Source organism: Balaenoptera borealis (genome assembly GCF_965194805.1).
Source record: "Balaenoptera borealis genome assembly, chromosome: 1".
Classification (NCBI taxonomy): Eukaryota; Metazoa; Chordata; class Mammalia; order Artiodactyla; family Balaenopteridae; genus Balaenoptera; species Balaenoptera borealis.
In genome coordinates this window covers 152,871,727-152,892,369 of record NC_138860.1, presented here as the reverse complement: position 1 = coordinate 152,892,369, position 20,643 = coordinate 152,871,727, and the positions used below count along the sequence as shown (strand labels likewise).

Below are 20,643 nucleotides of genomic sequence, written 5' to 3'. Positions count from 1 at the left end.
ATTAGTTAGCATGCCCTCTGGATTCATTCATGTTGTCACAAATGGCAGGATGTCCTTTATATGGCTGAATAATATTGCATTATATATTATATTTGTATATATATATATTCCATCACTCATACATATCACATGTGTATGTGTATATATATACATCATATTTTCTGTATCCATTCATCCAGCAAAGTACATTTAGGTTGTTTCCACATCTTGCTATTGTGAATAATGCTGCAGTGAAGTTGATTTCATAGATACAGAGAAAAGAATGGTGGTTGCCTGGGGCTGAGGGAAGGGGAAATGGGGTGATGTAGGTCAAGGGGTACAAATTTTCAGTTATAAGTTCTGAGTCTCTAATGTACAGCATGGTGATTAGAGTTAAAGAATATGGTATTGTATACTTGAAAATTTCTGAGAGTAGATCTTAAGCATATTCACCACAGGGAGGGGAAATGAGATAACTATGCTAATTATGTAAGGTGATGGATGTGTTAATTATCGTGATTTTGGTACTTATTCTACAATATACATGTATATCAAATCATTACATCATACATCTTAAATATATGCAATTATATTTGTCAACTATCCCTCAATAAAGTTAAAAAAACAACAAAGTATATCAGCCATCTGGATATCTAAAAGAAAAGTTCAGGTGCAGTATTAAGCTAAAAACCCTGATTTCTAATGTAGTCATAGCATATTTTAATACTGCACCAATAATAAAGACTATTTTATTTTCTTTCAAAGGGAAATAGAACATTAATTTTTAAAGATTACACAAATAAATGTAGTAAAACTCCATCGGGGGAATTAAAAATAAAAGTTTTTAAGTTTTTATTTCTATTGTCTGAAATGATATATAAATAACTGAACCATATCTTTATTTCATTGATGCTTTTTCATGCCATGGTAATTTAATACAACATACTAAATCTCTCAGGCTAACCAATTAATTTGAAGTATGAATTATAGTGCACTTATCACATTCAATACACATATATGCATATCAATCATAAAAGAATAATCAAATTGCATATGATGGCAACCAAACACAGTATTTATTTGGATGGTTTATTTTAAAACAGTAGTAAACTTTTCATTTTTCTTTATCATAAAACCTTTTCCTATATATCTTATCACCTAGTGAGAAATTTTCAACAATATGTTTATTATTCATGTCATAAGTTGACCGATAATGTGATACATACATGCAGTGGTTAAAAGTATGGCCTGTGGAGCCAGGAAATTCTCAGTTTCAAATTCAGCTACACCACTTGTCAGTCATGCAATTCAAGGTAAATAACTTTACATCTCTGAGCATCACTTTCCTCACCTACAAAGAGAGATATAATACCTCAGAAGTCTTTTGTGTGTGTTAAATGAGATAAACTATGTATATCATTCCTTACAGGGTGTGGCAAACAATAAGTAATAAAGTGATAATTACTATTGTTTTCTTCCCTTTATGTTCTTGCTGCTATTAGTTAAATTTTTATTTAAATGTAAAAATATTTTTATTAATCTTAAAATCTCACTTTATGAAGACCATTTTTTCACTATCTGTCCTCCTTCATTTATTAATTTCTCTGGTGCTCTCTCTCGCTCTCTCTCTCCCCACTCCTTCTCCCATAATGCATATACTGATCTCTTTGATGGTATTGCATAAACCCCTTAAGCTTTCCTCACTCTATTTCGTTCTTTTTACTTTTGTTCCTCTGATTGCATTATTTCCAATGATATGTATTCAAATTCACTGATTCTTTCTTCTGCTTTAGTCTGCTGTTGAAGTCCTGCAGGAAGTTTTTTCAGTTCAGTTACCATGTTCTTCAGCTCCATGCTTTCTATCAACATTTGGTATTTACAGCATTATCTCTCTCTCTGATGAAATTCTCACTTTGTTCATGCAATGTTTTCTTGACCTTGGTAAAAATCTTTATGACAGTTATTTTGATTTCTCTGTCAGGTAAATCATGTAACTCCATTTCTTTAGAGTCAGTTTCTGATAGTACACTAGGTGCTAAGGAACAAAAATTAATAAGAAACCATCACTGACTTCAAGGAATTTTCAGTGATAAGGAAAAGGAAAGAGATCATTAAATGACTGCAATGCAATAAAAACTATCATAGCAGAGTCCTGTAAATCATAGAAGAGGTGCCTGTAAATATACAGGTAGAGATGGCCAAACCTGCCTGGGAGGTGCTGTTTCTCAGAGGAAGAAATGCTGGCCTGAGTCTGAATTAACATTTTACCAAGTAGAGAAAGGCATCTGGGGCACAGAGAAAACAGCATCTGCAAAGGTACAGAGACTTGAGAGAAGTTGGTGGACTGGGGAACAGCAAGCAATTAAATATGGCTTTTTATCAAAGCTAACAGAAAATTAATCTTTCCACATCTTTTTAATTGTTGGTAAAAACAACCATGGTACTTAGGGTTCAGAGAACTGTCATATAACTGGAATGTCCCTTCAATCACACACACACACATGCCAGCACATTATTCAAAACCAAAAATAATCAACAATTGTTTATAAAACAAAGTTATGTTTAACTTTCTCATTAATATTTTCAACATATTCTGAATACCTACTATGTGCTTATATGCCATGCAGAGTATGAGGCTCAGATATAAAGAAGTTAACAAGATTCAACTACTACTGGGTGGAAATTCACAATTAAGCCCTGTTCTCCCCTATCAGAATACTCACAGCATTTGCTGTTTACGAAGTATATTACTTTTTCTGTTTTGTTTGTGTTCAACTGAATCTTTTCTTTAATTGCTTCTTTATACAGAAGACTGCTCTCAGAAAGACTAAGAACCAGGTACACCATAGACATTGAATAATTAATAATTTATCAAGTATTCAAATTATATTAGTTTTATCCCAAAAGAAATAATATCTGGGTAAGTATTTGATAAAATATAAGGTACTGCATAAATGTTCATTAGTACTACCATTATCCTTCTAATCATTTATCACAACAAAAACATAGCACTTCATTTTTAAGTATTTCCAAGTTAATTCATTCAAAATAGATCTTTCCTGACAACTTATTTCATTATGGTAAAAAATTAAATGGGTTCAATCACACTAAATGGTCAGATGGCATTAGATTCCAAAAACAACTCACTAGACAAGCTCATAAGAAAAGTCCTTTGATACACTCACCACTTTCAAAGCAAGCATCAAAGATAAGATGTCCTTTCTTGGGCTGTCCAAAGTATCCAGTTGGAAGCACCATATATTTGCTCACATTCCCTCCGATGGTATCATCATTTCCCAGATCATTGCCTATTGTTCAAAAAATTGGCTCATGTTAAACAGAAATCATAATGCATTTAGTAACAGAAGTCCAATAAAATTTTTATCATTAATTTCCCCCCTCCCCTGTAATTTGGTGCTTATCGAGGCGTTAAAAAAATTAACCACATATTGTGGTAGAGTAGAAAGAGAATAGATTTTTAAACCAAAAAGATATGGGCTCAAATCTCACAATTACTGAGCCTGTGCGTCTGGAGCCTGTGCTCCACAACAAGAGAGGCCGCGATAGTGAGAGGCCCGCACACCGCAATGAAGAGTGGCCCCCGCTTGCCGCAACTAGAGAAAGCCCTCGCACAGAAACGAAGACCCAACACAGCCAAAAATAAATAAATTAATTAATTAATTAAAAAAAAAAAAAGATATGGGCTCAAATCTTATCGCTACTACATATTAATTCTCTGTGTCACAAAGCAACCAACCGAATCCCTTTAAGCCTCAGTTTCTCTCATCCACAAAAAGGGAATGGTAAAACCCATATTTCTAAATTGTGTTATGAGAATTAGGTATGAAAAATATCTAGTATAATTACTGAAATGCAAAAGATGTTTGTATTGCAGTGCACAAGTGAGACTCATTGTAAGAGGCAGAGCTGTAAAAGAAAAAACTCCTCTACACCTGGGGGAAGAGCAGCAAACAGTCCTGGGCCTAAGACTATATATATCAACATTATTGAAGGTCCCCTACCCCTGGGGAAGGAGTAAAAAACAATCTCTCACAAAACATATCAAAGATTCAAAGCAGAACTAAAAGAGGAAAGAGAAGTGGGATCACTAAGAAAACTCCACTCCAACACCAGAACATACAGGGCCTGCCTAAGACCTAGGCTAGACCAGTATAACAGAAACAATATAGCAAGCACTGGATATCAAACAAAGCAATCTAATTCTAGCATAGGGACAAAAGCATAGATAGAAGCCCCCTCTGTAATAGGAGTATCCAAGGGAAGGACAAAAGTTTAGGGTGGAGCAGAACATTGAAGAAAAACCCTCAATCACCCTAGCCCTTTCCTTCATGAATAAAGTATCACTAGAAGCATATGAAGCCAGTGGCAAACTGAAGACAACCATAGCAACAATGAAACTCAAGCCAGCTTAACTCCTGACTGGGTAGATATAAGCCCTCAAACAAATGCACCTAGGAGAAGAGGTGCAAGCATTGTGACATATAATATTTGTATCATTCTCTACAGTTCTACATGAGTTATACAGTATTCAATAAAAAATTGTGGAACATACAAAAAACTCAAGAACAAAACAACCTACTATCTTGGGAGAAAAAATAAACAGAACTAAATTCAGAAATGACCAGATACTGGAATTATCAGACAATAAATTTAAAATAACTAAGAATAATATGTTAAATTTTCTAGTAGAAAATGAGGACAAAATGCATGAACAAATGGAGAATTTCAGTAGAGATGGAAATTACAATAATAAGCCAAAAGGAAATGCTAAAGCTAAAAAACACAATAAAAGAGGTAAAGAATGTCTTCAGTATACTCATCAGTAGGCTTGACGCAGATGAGGAAAGAACTGTGAACTCCAAATCAATAGAAATAAACTGAACAAAAACAAGGAAAAGAAAAGAAAAAAAACAGCACCTAAGAGCTGTGGAATAAAATAAAATAATCTAATGTATGTATAACTGGAATTCCAGAAGGAGATGGGAGGGCAGAAGAAATATTTGAAGAGATAATACCTGAAATTTTCCCACATTTAATGAAGGATATACAACTACAGGCCCAAGAAGCACCAAGCAGAATATACTTTTTACCTTGGTATTTCATATTTAAAAATATAAATCACATAAAAATGAACTAAGATAAAAAATTAGACTGCCCATAAGAAACTGAAAAACAGAAGTCAAAGGAATAACATCTTTAAGTTACTGAAAGAAAAAAATGTCAACCTAAAATTTTAGACCTGGGACTTCCCTGGTGGTTCAGTGGTTAAGATTCCGCACTCCCAACGCAGGGGGCCCGGGTTCGACCTCCAGTCAGGGAACTAGATCCCACATGCCACAACTAAGAGTCCACATGCCACAACAAAAAAGAGCCCGTATGCTGCAACTAAAAGATCCTGCATACCACAATGAAGATCCTGCACACAACAATGAAGATCCCATGTGCTGCAACTAAGACCCGGTTGCAGCCAAATAAATAAATAAATAAATTTTTTTAATAAATAAATAAATAAAATTTTAGACCCAGTGGAAATATCCTTCAAAACTTAAAGCCACAGGGCTTCCCTGATGGCACAGTGGTTGAGAGTCTGCCTGCCAATGCAGGGGACACGGGTTCGAGCCCTGGTCTGGGAAGATCCCACATGCCGCAGAGCAACTAGGTCCGTGAGCCACAACTACTGAGCCTGCACGTCTGGAGCTTGTGCTCTGCAACAAGAGAGGCTGCGACAGTGAGAGGACTGTGCACCGCGATGAAGAGTGGCCCCCGCTCGCTGCAACTAGAGAACGCCCATGCACAGAAATGAAGACCCAACACAGCCATAAATTAATTAATTAATTAATTAATTATTTTAAAAAAATTAAAACTTAAAGCCACGATAAAAGTATTTTGAGAAAAACAAAAGATGAGAAAATTCATTATCAGCAGTCTGGTATTATAAGAAATTTTAAAGAGAGTTCTTCAGGCAAAAGGAAAAATGATACCAGGCAGAAACAAAGGAAGGAAGGACTCGAGAAATAATATACATTGACATAAATATAAATGTTATTTTTAATCACTCTAAAAGATATATGACTAGCTAAAGAAAAGATAAGAGCAATGAACTGTGGGATTATGCCATAAGTAAGAGTAAAATATATAGCAGTAATAGCACAAAAGATTGGATGAAGCAATTGGAAGTATTGTCTAAATTTCTTAAACTAAATATAAAACTGCATAATATTGTTTGAAAGTAGATGAACTATAATAAAGATGTATATTGAAAAGCCTAGGATAAACACTAAAAAATAGTTTTAAATAAGCCAATAGTGAAGATAAAATGGAACTAAAATAAATAGCTAATTAATCCAAAAGGAAGCAGAAAACAAAAGAGGAGAAAGGGAACAAAGAACAGATGGAGCAAGTAGACAAAAACTACCACAATATTATAATTAAATGCAAACATATATTAAATAATCTTACATGTAATTTAGGCAATTTTATAATAAATTTATGCCAGATTAAATACATAGGAAAAACCAATGAGATGTTGTCTATAGAAAATCAGGTTTAAATATAAAGACATGGGTAAGTTAAAAGTAAAAGGATTTAAAAGACATGCCATGCAAACAATAACCAAAACAGACTCAGAGAGGCTATACTAAGGTCAGCCAGTGTAGAATTAAGAACAAGAAATAATACTAGGCATAAAGAGAGACATTATATAATAAGGGAGTCAATTCACCAAGAATACAAAAAATCCTAAATATGTATGCACCTAAAAACAGAGCTTCAAAACACATGAAGGATAATTGATAGAAATAATTACATTGGAACTCCTTCAACACTACCATCTCTGTAATCAATAGAACTTGACAAATTAACAACATAAGCAATGAAAAATGGAACATCACTAAAATCCTACAGGCATGATAAGGGAATATCATGAACAACCTTAAGCCATAATTTTGTGAACTAAGATGAAATGACAAAGCAGACGAGTACATTACAAAAAAAGGAAACTAAATTACCAGCCTTCCTTATGAATGCAGACTCAAAATCCTCAGCAAATTATTAGCAAATCAATGTAAAAAGTATAATACATAATGACCAAGTACAATTTATCTTGGGAATGCAAGATTCATTCAATATTCAGAAATCAACACAGTTCACCATATCCACAGACTAAAAATCAAATCTATATGATCATCCCAGTAGATGGGGAAAAAATTCTGATAAAATTAAATATCTATTATCAGCATGAGAAGAGTTAAAGGGAATTCCTCAACCTGACTAAGGTATATATTTATATGTTATATAATATATATAAAGAATACAGCTAAATTATATTTAATTGTTAAAGACTAAAATTTTTCTGCCTAATACTGGACACATGACAAGGATGCCCATTCTCATCACTCCTATTCAACATCATTCTAAGGGTTCTAAACAAGAAGACAAGAAAGAGAAAACAAGAGGACAAAAAGGAGAAATAAAAGGTATACATACTGTCTTTATTCATAGACAACATAATTGTCTAGATAGAAAATCTCAAAAAATTTACTAAAAGCTACTATATGTAATAAATGAGTTCAGCAAGGTTACAGGACAAAAGGTCAATATAAAAAATCAATTGTATTTCTTATACTAGCAACAAACAACTGTAAATTAAAATAAAAAGCACTAACGTGTACAATAACACCAAAAAATACAAAATAGGTATAATCTGACAAATCTGTGCAAGATCTGTATGCTTAAAATTAAAAACACTGATAGGATATATCAAAAAGGGCCTAAATAAGTAGAAAAATAAACCATGTTAATGGATTAGAAGACTCACTATTGCCAAGATATCAATTCTCCATAAATTGATCTATAGACTCAGCACAACCCCAACCAAATATCCAGCAAGCTGGTTCTAAATTTATGTGGAAAAGTAAACAAACTAAAACAACCAAAACAATTTTCTTAAGGAATAGTATGGAATTAGAGAGGTGATAGACACATACTTCATTGGAACAGAACAGACTGTGTAGAAATACATCCACACGTATATGGTCAGTTGTTTTTTAATAAAAGTACAAAGGTAATTCAATGTATAGAGGGTAAATTTACCCCAAATGGTGTTGGACAAGTTAGTAATCCAAATACTAAAACCAACCACACATCACACATAAAAATTAATGCAAAATAAATCAAACACCCAAATGTAAAATATAAAACTTATAGAAGAAAATATGAAAGTTTTCCACACACAAAAAAAGAATGAGGTTAGACCCTTACCTGACACCATATACAAAAATTAACTCTAAATGGATCAAAGACCTACATGTAAGAGATGAAACTATAAAACTCTTAGAAAAAAACAGAGGGAAATCTCCATGTCATTAATTCTTGATTTGGCGATGATTTCTTGGATATGACACCAACAGCACTGCCAACAAAAGAAAAAAATAAAATAAACTTCATCTAAATTAAAAACATGTGTGCATTAAACACCATCAACAGAGTAAAATGACAACCTACAGAATGGAAAAAAAAAATCTGTGAATTACATATCTGATAAGAGGTTAACATCCAGAATATATAAAGAACTCCTACAACTCAGCAATCAAAAAAAAAAAAAAAAATTCCAAAATAGGCAAAGAACTTGAATAGACATTTCTCCAAAGAAATACAAGTAGCCAATAAGCACATAAAAAGATACTCAACATCACTAGTCATTAAGTAAAAGCAAGTCAAAACCATGAGCTACCACTTCCCACCTATTAGGATGGCCACTATCAAAAAAATGAAAAATAATTTGGCCAGGACATAGAAAAACTGGAACCCTTGTACATTGCTGGTGGGAAATTATAATGGTACAGCCACTGTGGAAAACAGCCTGGTGGCATAAAAACAGTTTCAAACATAAAATTACCATAGATCCAACAATTCCACTCCTAGGCATATACTCAAAAGAACTGAAATTAGGGACTCAGATACTTGTACACCAATATTCATAGCAACATTATTCTCATAGCCAAAAGATGGAAACAACCCAAATTCCATCAATATATGAATAAAATTTTTAATATTGTAGATACACACAATGAAATATTTATTTTTCAGCCATAAAAAGGAATGAAATTCTGATACAGGCTACAACATGGATGAACCCTCAAAACATTAGGCAAAATGATAAAAGCCAGACAACGACAAATATTGTATGATTCCACTTATATGAGGTACCTAGAATAGGCAAATTCATAGAGAAAGAAAGTAAAATAGAGGTTACCAGGAGCTGGATGGAGGAGGGAATGGGAGTTATTATTTAATAGGTAGAGAAAGTTTCCATTTGAGATGATGAAAAAGTTCTGGAAAAGGGTAGTGGTGGTGGTTACACAACAGTGTGAATGTATTTAATGCCACTGAATTGTACACTTAAAATGGTTAAAATGTTAAATGTTATGTACATTTTACCACCAAAAAAAAAACCCTTAAACATGAAATAAATGGAAAGTATTTTTTTAAGTGGCCAAATGAAAAAAAAAGTATGAGAATATCTGTGTATCCTTATGTTAGGCAAGATTTTACTATATAAGACATGAAAATCACAAACCATAAAATAAAAAAGTTATAAACTAGATTTTATTAAATTAAAATTCGCTGCTCTTTGAAAGGCATTATTAATTAAAAGAAAAAGTCAAGCCACGGACTGAGAGAAAATACTTGCAACACACATATCTGATTAAGGACTATATCAAGAATACATAAAAGATTTTATCAGATATTTCACCAAAGAGGATAAATAGGTATCAAATAAGTCCATGAAAAGATGCCCAACAGCATTAGTCAATAGGGAAATGCAAATTAAAACCACAATGAAATACTACTACATACTTAAAAAGGCTAAAATCAAACTGACCAAACCAAGAATTGATGATGACACACTCAATTGAAACTTTCATGCATTTCTAGTAGAAATGTAAAGTGGTATAACCACCCTGAAAAATAGTTTAGCACTTTGTTATAAAATTAAATATACACTTATCATACAACCCAGATATTCCACTCTTAGGTGGAATACCAAAGAGATGTAAAAACATATGTTCAGAAAAAAAAAAAAAAAACTACACATGACTGTTTACAGCAGCTTTGTTCATAATCACCCCAAAACTGGAAACAATCCAAATGCTTTCAACTGGTGAATGTATAAACAATCTCTGGTACATCCATGCAATGGCATACAAATCAGCAATAAAATGGAAGAAATTATTGACACACATGACCACATGCATGAATCTCAAGTGCACTATAATAAAAGGAAGAAGCCGAACTGTAAAGTCTACATCCTTTATAATCCAATTATATAACATTTTTAAAAGGCAAAATTAGGTATTTTAAAAAAACAAAACCAAAAATCTGTGGCTGTCAGGGGCTGCAGATAAAAAAAAGGGGTTGACTACAATTTAATCAATCAAATTGTACAATCAAATGTATAATACAATCAAAACTTTGAAATCTTCTTTGACCCCTGCCTATCTCAGCAGAGTTATATATACCTTCCTCTCATTTGCCAGAGTGGTATATATGCACACATGTGTGTTTAGTGGTGAATGTCTGCAACAGTGACTTGCAAACTCTTCCAGAAAACTCCTCAATGTACTCAGGGATAGTGGAGAGGAAAGCAGTTGCTAATATGACAACTACGAGCCATGAGAGAGTAACTAAGAATAGATCCATACTTCCACCATAAACAACTAGAAAACTGGACAAATATATACAAAACAACTCTTTTCAGACTTACATGACAAGCAGTTGCCAAACTGTGATGCCTGAGAGAAAGGGAAAAAATGAGGTGTACCTAATGTTCGTACTAGTTTTTAGATTAGTGGCACTTTCTGGAAGATGGTACAAGAAGAGGGTTCCCAAACACAACAGGGTTGTTTACTGAGTTGAGAAGATAGAAGTAAGAGTTTGGAGAGACTGAACAAAGTTTGAAGGTCAGACTATTGAAGAGGAGAGCACTACGAGAGCCAGAGGACCAAAATTCTACAGAATACCTGCTTAAGACCTTGTCTGAATGCAAAGCCATGTACAGTGAAACTCCATGAGACCAGACAAAGAGTGACTAGGAAGCTGTAGATTAACAATTTCCAAAGTGCACAGGGCTGGGAAACATTCAAGATGCAACCATCCAGAATGGAGAATCCATGTTGAAAACTCAGGGTATTAAGTAGAGATCCCAGAAAGGTACTAGCCACGAACAATTGGAAAATGAAATTTGAAACACAGTACCATTTGTAAGACCATCAAAAACACAAAATACCCAGCCTTAAGTTAACAAATTATATATAAGAACTGTATACTGAAAACTAAAGAAAAAATTGCTGATGGATATTAAGGAAGACCCAATTAAATGGCAAGGTATACCATGTTCATGGATTAGAGAACTCATTATTGTTAAGGTGACAACTTTCCAAAAATTGGTCTCTAGATCCAATGCCATACCAATCAAAATCTCAGCAGCATTTTTTCTAGAAATCAACAAACTGACTCTAAAATTTATATGGAAACTCAAAGGGCCTGAAATAGTCAATATGATTTTGAAAAATAAGAGTTGAAGAACTTTCATGATAACAAGACTTCAGGAAAGTCATATAAATCAGTGGACCAGAATACAGGGTGAAGAAATACATCCACATACATACGGTCAATTAAGTTTCAACAAAGGTGTAATGATAATTTAATATGGAAAGAACAGTTTATAAAACAAATAGTGCTTGAAGAACTGGACAGCTCTTTAGGGAAAAAAATGGACCTCATATATATGTATGATGATGGTGGAGGTCACATGGGTGTATATTATATATTTGCCAAAACTATTAAATTGTACAGTAAAAATAGGTACATTTCATTATATGTAAACTATATCTCAAAAAGATTATTTTTAAATGTTTAAAAGTGAAAGAGCAAGAATTGATTTTCATGTCACAGAATTAATCCATATATATGGATGGAGATTTTACATAAATATACATATATATACATATATATAAAGTAAAATTATCCAATGACTCATACCCCTCAAACCCTATTCTCATTTCCTAGATGAAAATGCTCTTAACCACTTCTGTTTTTACTTTCTCAGGTATTATTCTACACAATATCTTTATTCCTCTATATCTTAATTTATCAACATCAAACAGTATCTATTGAAACTCTTATATGAAAGATAAGGAAATAGTTTGTGTACATTATTCTCCACTTCTCTTTCTAACAACTTTTGTTAGTTCTATTCTTATTTTAATTATTCTGTTGAGTTGGTTATCATTGTGAGCAGTATTCCCAGGGGGTATTTTGGAAATTTGTTGAGGCATTTTTGTTTGTTTGTTTTCATAATTGAAAGAGCACTGATGGCACTTGAGTGGTAGAGACCAGGGATGCTAGATGCAGTGCAAAGTAGAGAAAAGTCCAGTATGACTTCCGAATGTCAGATATATTCATATATTCATGTATACAGATATCCATGTATGTAAAAATCTTAGTTATAATTATGTGAGCTTAGAACCTAACTGTTTTACACATGCAAAGCATTTTGTATGGCTTTAATAAACACTCATTTTTCCAAGGAACTGTCTAACATGTAAATCAAGGAAAGACTACAATTGATTTGTTCATAATTTCATCCTGAAGTTTCACCATTTTAGAAAATCATGTCACCAACAGCATTATCATTCATTGTAACTGATTTGCTAATACAACACTCCTATATCAGTTAATATTTGTAGCAGTTGTGATTACAGTGATTCTCACAAAAATGCAAATATTGGAACTCTTTATTATGTTTTCCATATGCCTAGATATATGCATATCCCTGTTTTTCCTTGTGGAGAAATCCTACTCGTCCTGTAGACCTATGTGAAATGTTATCTCCTCTAGGAGGTCTTATCTGACTTCCCCAAGCAATGACAGTCCTCTAGAATGATAGGAAGTCCTCTTCCCCAGCAATGAATGTTCCTCTACATTGCCACAGCATCTTGTTTATTCCTCAAAACATATTTATCTTTTTATTATTGATTTACTATGTATTCATTATATGTGTCTTTTTACTCCTAGTGATTGTGGTTTCTCATCGGAAGAATCTAATGTCTTTTCTTTTTATCACCACTTTCTCCCTCCACCCCAGGTATGACACAATGCTTGGCACAACATCAGTAACCTACAAATAGTCATTGATTTACTGAAATAAAAAAGAACTTTTAGGAGCTAAATTTGATTTCAATATTGAATATTGGTTTTTGTTTGTCTATTGAAAGCACAGGGAATATATGATATTCATCAAAAGAACAAACAGAATCTTTATATCTACAGTTTACTAAGATAAACAGTTGTGATATAATGAGACCAAATAGTTAAAGAAAGGAAGACACCATAAACCCTGCATATACTGACATAAAGACAGAAAGGGTGACTGGGGCGGGGATACTACAGTCCATAATGTTAATACAATATAATGCTTGATCATTTAAGTGCACAATGGGGGAAATGCAAATTTATTATTCTCAGAGAAATATCTCAATAACACTATGAATGTATATAAAACCATTAAAAAGAATGGCATTTACAGTAGTATAAAATAATCCAAGGTGGCATGGAATAATGAAATCATTGTTCTTATTGAATAATAACTTCTAATTTCTTTACGTGTGCATTTTAATGCTAGCCATATAGCTGTTTCACCCAGATTTTTTAACCCAAAGTTTCTACTCTTATTTTAAAATACCCTCACATTTAGTTAGAGCAGCATGAATTAGTAGTAAGAATTTAGATTTCAAAGTCACAGAGAGCTGAGATTGAATCCATCTAACTCAGATATATATGCAGTATAACCCTTATTAAGTAATTTAACATAATCTCCTTAAGTCTCACTTAGAGATTGTTTATGTTGTTCTGAAGGGTACAGAAAATATATGTAAATCACTTAGAACATAGCATTTACTCAATAAGTAGTTGGTTATAACTATTATCACCCTCATTATCATTATTACCATCATTCTTAGTAAGACACCTGTATCTTCAAAGAAATGTATTTAACAAAAGAATAAAAGATTCAATTCTATTATAAAGTATAAGGGAGGATTCAGAAAAGGAAAGGCATAATTTAAATAGAAATTCATAAAGAATGCCTTACCAAAAGTCTGTTCTTTGAAGTAAACACTGAATACGGTAGCATCCAATTAAATTACAGACTATAAAACACCCTTATTATAGTGTGTAGAATATTTGTCTCCAAACATAGAGACAGTAACACAATGAATTTTTTCAAATTAAGGAAGTTAGAGACAAAAGAGAAAATAAAATAATTGTGGTTTACCTTTAATGAAATAAAAGATCTAATCCTATTAATATTATTATTTACATGCCTTTAAAAATACTACATGGATAACAAATACTTAGCAATAAAAATTATGAACATATTTTGTGGAAGGAAAAACAAAGATTATATATGTATAGATGTACCCAATGAAATGATGTGATAATTACATCATATAATATTTTACTCTAATAAATAGGCCTGCTGAGGCACTAGAAATAAACTCTGGGGCTACATAGAATTTTTGACATTTAAGTCAGTTATGCTGATGATGGATGTGACAAAGGCTCAATTTGTTTTATTTTTGCATGGAAAACTACTTTACACAAAAGTTACAAGCAATTCATATTGGTCAAAAATGAAGAAAGCAGCTTATTAATTAAAACTGACCTTTATACAGAACATGAATTCCACCTCTCGGGCACAAACACCTTGGAAGAGGTAACAAATTACCTCTATGTATAAATGACATGCAGTTAAAGGGATCTGTCAAAAGTTCTATTATAAAGCCATATTTCCAAGGCTTCATCATTTTGAGAGAAAATTACATTGAAGATGAGACTTAACCCACAAATTCTGAGTCAAGAAAGTAAATCTAAAATTCCTACTTGAGGGTGTTTTAAGAAAGAGAACCTATTCATTTCGGGACTTTAATCTCAGTGAACTAGTACCGACTAAATAGCTTCTTCCTAGCATTTTATAAAATAGCATGTTTGTTCTCATTGCAAATATATTTACAAGATATACTTCAAGGACTCAATAAAACAAAAATGTAAAAAAAAATAATTTCCTAAATACACATATCCTAATTCTCTCTAGGCACATGTATCTACAATACAAATAAGATGTCTAGATTTGTTAAGCTACAATCAATCACAGAATATTTTGATTACCACACATGCATCGAAGATCTATTTTTCACCCACCTTATCTTGTGCAAGAACTAAGGAGAACGTATAAGATAAATAAGCTGTGAATCAATCTATCACTCAATAAAAGAATAAGGATATACTAATAATTAACAATAACACTCTCAAAAAACTGACCATCTAGCTAAGCACTATACTGAAAATAATAAGACATATAATGAAAAAATGTTCTATTTCTGTAAGAAGGAAAAAATTCAGTACAGACAGTATAGTTTGGTGCCATGGAGTTTGGAAAAATATGGCCCTAAGGCTGAATCCTTGCTTGGCTACTTTTTAAGTGTATGACCATGGATGAGGCCCAATTCAGCAAGCTATGGTCTTGGACTTCTCTATTTTAATTCTATAGCCTTTTAAAAGTAATGGCTGGCCCATTTTCCTCTGAAACAGTAGTTTGCATCCAATTCCCCAACATTTTACAGTAAATGATCTCCCTCCCTTGCTCTTACCTGGACTCTCATTATACCTTTTCTGTTTTTTATTACAGCTAATTTCATATGCCTTAATATCCACTTCCCAACCAGTCACTTAAACACTAACTTTCCCTTTATGTGTTAGTCATAGTGCAGAGTACTATATATTATTTTACTGCTATTAATAGAGACACCTGCATACACTGTAGAGCTAAAACATGCCTGATATAGAGCAATTTTAATAAATAGTTGTTGAACTGAAATTTCAATTGAAAAAGAATTTTAAAAAATATATTCTTCTATTCCATACCAAGTAGGAGCAATATTTTTCATTACCTCCTGGGCTATGGATATAGGGTTATTAATTTATTTAACAAAGCATTTATTTACGATTACTATGCACACACTATGTTAGGTTCTGGTAACACAAATACAAAATTTTTTAATTCCTTTCCATCAAGGATATTACTGGGAGAGGCAAACCAGTAAACCACTGCATCATAGTATAATGTTATAAATATTAGAAATGTGAGGTAACCTCAAGGTATTACACAAGAGCACAAAGAAGCAATGTCTAAACTTCCCTCACAGAAGGCTTCCTGAACAACCTTAAAAATATATGTAGAGGAGACCCTCAAGATGGTAGAGGAGTAAGACGTGGAGATCACCTTCCTCCCCACAAATACATCAGAAATACATCTACATGTGGAACAACTCCTACAGAACACCTACTGAATGCTGGCAGAAGACCTCAAACTTCCCAAAAGGCAAGAAACTCCACACGTGCCTGGGTAGGGCAAAAGAAAAAAGAAAAAACAGAGACAAAAGGATAGGGATGGGACCTGCCCCTCTGGGAGGGAGCTGGGAAGGAGGAAAAGTTTCCACACACTAGGAAGCCCCTTCACTGGCGGAGACGGGGGTGGTGGTGGGGAAGCTTCGGAGCCACGGAGGAGAGAGCAGCAACAGGGGTGCAGAGGGCAAAGCAGAGAGATTCCCGCACAGGGTATCAGTGCCAACCAGCACTCACTGGCCTGAGAGGCTTCTCTGCTCACCCGCCAGGGCGGGTGGGGGCTGGGAGCTGAGTCTCTGGCTTCAGAGGTCAGATCCCAGGGAGAGGACTGGGGTTGGCTGCATGAACACAGCCTGAAGGGGGCTAGTGAGCCACAGCTAGCTGGGAGGGAGCCCGGGAAAAAGTGTAGAACTGCCTAAGAGGCAAGAGACCATCGTTTCGGGGTGCGCAAGGAGAGCAGATTCAGAGTACTACCTAAATGAACTCCAGAGATGGGCGCGAGCAGCAGCTATAGTGCAGACCCCAGAGACGGGCATGAAACGCTAAGGCTGCTGCTGCAACCACCAGGAAGCCTATGTGCAAGCACAGGTCACTATCCACACCTCCCCTCGTGGGAGCTTGTGCAGACTGCTACTGCCAAAGTCCCATGATCCAGGGACAACTTCCCCGGGAGAACACAAGGCACGACTCAGGCTGTTGCAACGTCACATCGGCCTCTGCTGTCACAGGCTTGCCCCGCATTCCGTACCCCTCGCTCTCCCCGGCCTGAGTGAGCCAGAGCCCCCTAATCAGTTGTTACTTTAACCCCGTCCTGTCTGAGTGAAGAAAAGATGCCCTCAGGCGACCTACACGCAGAGCCGGGAGCAAATCCAAAACTGAATGCCAGGAGCTGTGTGAACAAAGAAGAGAAAGGGAAATTTCTCCCAGCAGCCTCAGGAGCATCAGATTAAATCTCCACAATCAACTTCATGAACCCTGCATCTCTGGAATACCTGAATAGATAACAAATCATTCCAACACTGAGGTGGTGGAATTTGGGAGCAACTGTAGACTTGCGATTTGCTTTCCGCATCTAATTTGTTTCTGGCTTTATGTCTATCTTAGTTTAGTATTTAAAGTTTATTATCATTGGTAGATTTGTTTATTGATTTGGTTGCTCTCTTCCTTTTCTTTTTTAATATGCAGATTTTTTTTCCTTCTTCCCTTTTTGTGAGGGTGTATGTATATGCTTCTTTGTGTGACTTTGTCTGTATAGCTCTGCTTTTACCATTTCTCCTAGGGTTCTGTCTGTCCGGTTTTTTTTCGTTGTTGTTTTTTTGGGGGGCTTTTTTAGTATACTTTTTAGCACTTCTTATCATTGGTGGATTTGCTTTTTGGTTTGGTTGCTGTCTTCTTTCTTTCCGTCTTTCTTTTTTTTATTACTTTTTAATTTCTTTTTAATTTTTATTTTAATAACTTAATTTTATTTATTTATTTTTTCTTTCTTTCTTTTTTTATTCCTTTTCTTCTCAGCCATGTGGCTGACAGGTCTTTGTGCTCTGGCCGGGTGTCAGGCCTGTGCCTCTGAGGTGGGAGAAACGAGTTCAGGACATTGGTCCACCAGAGACCTCCTGGCTCCATGCAATATCAAACGGCGAAAGCTCTGGTTGGTCCACCAGAAATCTCCAGCTCAACGCTAAGACCCAGGCCCACTAAACAGCAAGCAAGCTACAGTGCTGGACACCATATGTCAAACAACTAGCAAGAGAGGAACACAGCCTTGCCAATCAGCAGAGAGGCTGCCTAAAATCATAATAAGGTCACAGACACCCCAAAACACACCACTGGAGGCAGTCCTGCCCACCAAAAAGACAAGATCCAGCCTCATCCACCAGAACACACACACCAATCCCCTTCACCAGGAAACCTGCACAACCCACAGAACCAACCTTAGCCACTGGGGGCAGACACCAAAATCAATGGGAACAACGAACTGGCAGCCTGCAAAAAGGAGAAGCCAAACACAGTAAATTAAGAAAATGAGAAGACACAGGAACACACAGCAGATGAAGAAGCAAGGAAAAAACCGACCAAACCAAACAAATGAAGAGGAAATAGGCAGTCTACCTGAAAAAGAATTCAGAGTAATGATAGTAAAGATGATCAAAAATCTTGGAAATAGAATGGAGAAAATAAAAGAAATGTTTAACAAGGACCTAGAAGAACTAAAGAGCAAACAGACAATGATGAAAAAGACAATAAATGAAATTAAAAATTCTCTAGAAGGAATCAATAGCAAAATAACTGAGGCAGAAAAACGGATAAGTGATCTGTAAGATAAAATAGTGGAAATAATTACTGCAGAGTAGAATAAAGAAAAAAGAATGAAAAGAATACAGGAGAGTTTCACAGACCTCTGGGACAACATTAAATGAACCAATTTTTGAATTATAGGGGTCGCAGCAGAAGAGAAAAAGAAAGGGACTGAGAAAATATTTGAAGAGACTATAGTTGAAAACTTCCCTAATATGGGAAAGGAAATAGCCACCCAAGTCCAGGAAGCACAGACAGTCCCATACACGATAAATCCAAGGAGAAACACGCCAAGACCCTTATAATCAAACTCTCAAAAATTAACTACAAAGAAAAAATATTAAAAGCAGTAAGGGAAAAACAACAAATAACATACAAGGGAATATACATAAGGTTAACAGCTGATATTTCAGCAGAAACTCTGCAAGCCACAAAGGAGTGGCAGGAAATATTTAAAGTGATGAAAGGGAAAAACCTACAACCAAGATTACTCTACCCAGCAAAGATCTCATTCACATTTGACGGAGAAATTAAAACCTTTATGGACAAGCAAAAGCTAAGAGAATTCAGTACCAGGAAACCAGCTTTACAACAAATGCTAAAGGAACTTCTCTAGGCAGGAAACTCAAGATAAGGAAAAGTCATACAATAACAAACCCAAAACAATTAAGAAAATGGTAAAGGAAACATACATATCGATAACTACCTTAAATGTAAATGGATTAAATGCTCCAACCAAAACACATAGACTGGCTGAATGGATAAAAAAACAAGACCCATATATATGCTGTCTACAAGAGACCCAATTTAGACCTAGGGACACATACAGCCTGAAAGTGAAGGGATGAAAAAAGATATTCCATGCAAATGAAAATCAAAGGAAAGCTGGAGTAGCAATTCTCATATCAGACAAAATAGACTTTAAAATAAAGACTATTACAAGACACAAAGAAGGACACTATATAATGATCAAGGAATCAATCCAAGAAGAAGATATAACAACTGTAAATATTTATGCACCCAACATAGGAGCACCTCAATACTAAAGGCAAATGCTAATATCCATAAAAGGGGAAATCGACAGTAACACAATCATAGTAGGAGACGTTATCACCCCAATTTCACCAATGAACATATCATGCAAAATGAAAATAAATAAGGAAACACAAGCTTTAAATGATACATTAAACAAGATGGACTTAATTGATATTTATAGGACATTCCATGCGAAAACAACAAAATACATTTTCTTCTCAAGTGATCATGGAATATTCTCCAGGATAGATCATATCTTAGGTCACAAATCAAGCCTTGGTAAATTTAGGAAAATTGAAATCATATCAAGTATCTTTTCTGACCACAACGCTATAAGACTACATATCAATTACAGGAAAAAAATCTGTAAAAAATACAAACACATGGAGGCTAAACAATACACTACTAAATAACCAAGAGATCATGGAAGAAATCAGAGGAAATCAAAAAATACCTAGAAACAAATGACAATGAAAACACAATGACCCAAAACGTATGGGATGCAGCAAAAGCAGTTCTAAGAGGGAAGTTTATAACAATACAATCCTACCTCAAGAAACAAAAAACATCTCAAATAAACAACCTAACCTTACACCTAAAACAATTAGAGAAAGAAGAACAAAAAAAACCCAAAGCTAGCAGAAGGAAAGAAATCATAAAAGTCAGATCAGAAATAAATGAAACAGAAATGAAGGAAACAATAGCAAAGGTCAATAAAACTAAAAGCTGATTCTTTGAGAAGATAAATAAAATTGATAAACCATTAGCCAGACTCATCAAGAAAAAAAGGGGGAAGACTCAAATCAATAGAATTAGAAATGAAAAAGGAGAAGTAACAACTGACACTGCAGA

General features: G+C 34.4%; 1 protein-coding gene across 1 annotated transcript in view; it reads right to left on the bottom strand.

Annotated features, from left to right (window-relative positions):
* AGBL4 (AGBL carboxypeptidase 4) overlaps positions 1–20,643 on the bottom strand; it is a 1,392,661-nt gene that overhangs the window by 1,256,361 nt on the left and 115,657 nt on the right. The window contains exon 2 of the mRNA XM_082372119.1: positions 3,165–3,287. Within this exon, the coding sequence (XP_082228245.1) occupies positions 3,165–3,287 (123 nt within the window). The remainder of the gene's footprint in view (positions 1–3,164; positions 3,288–20,643) is intronic.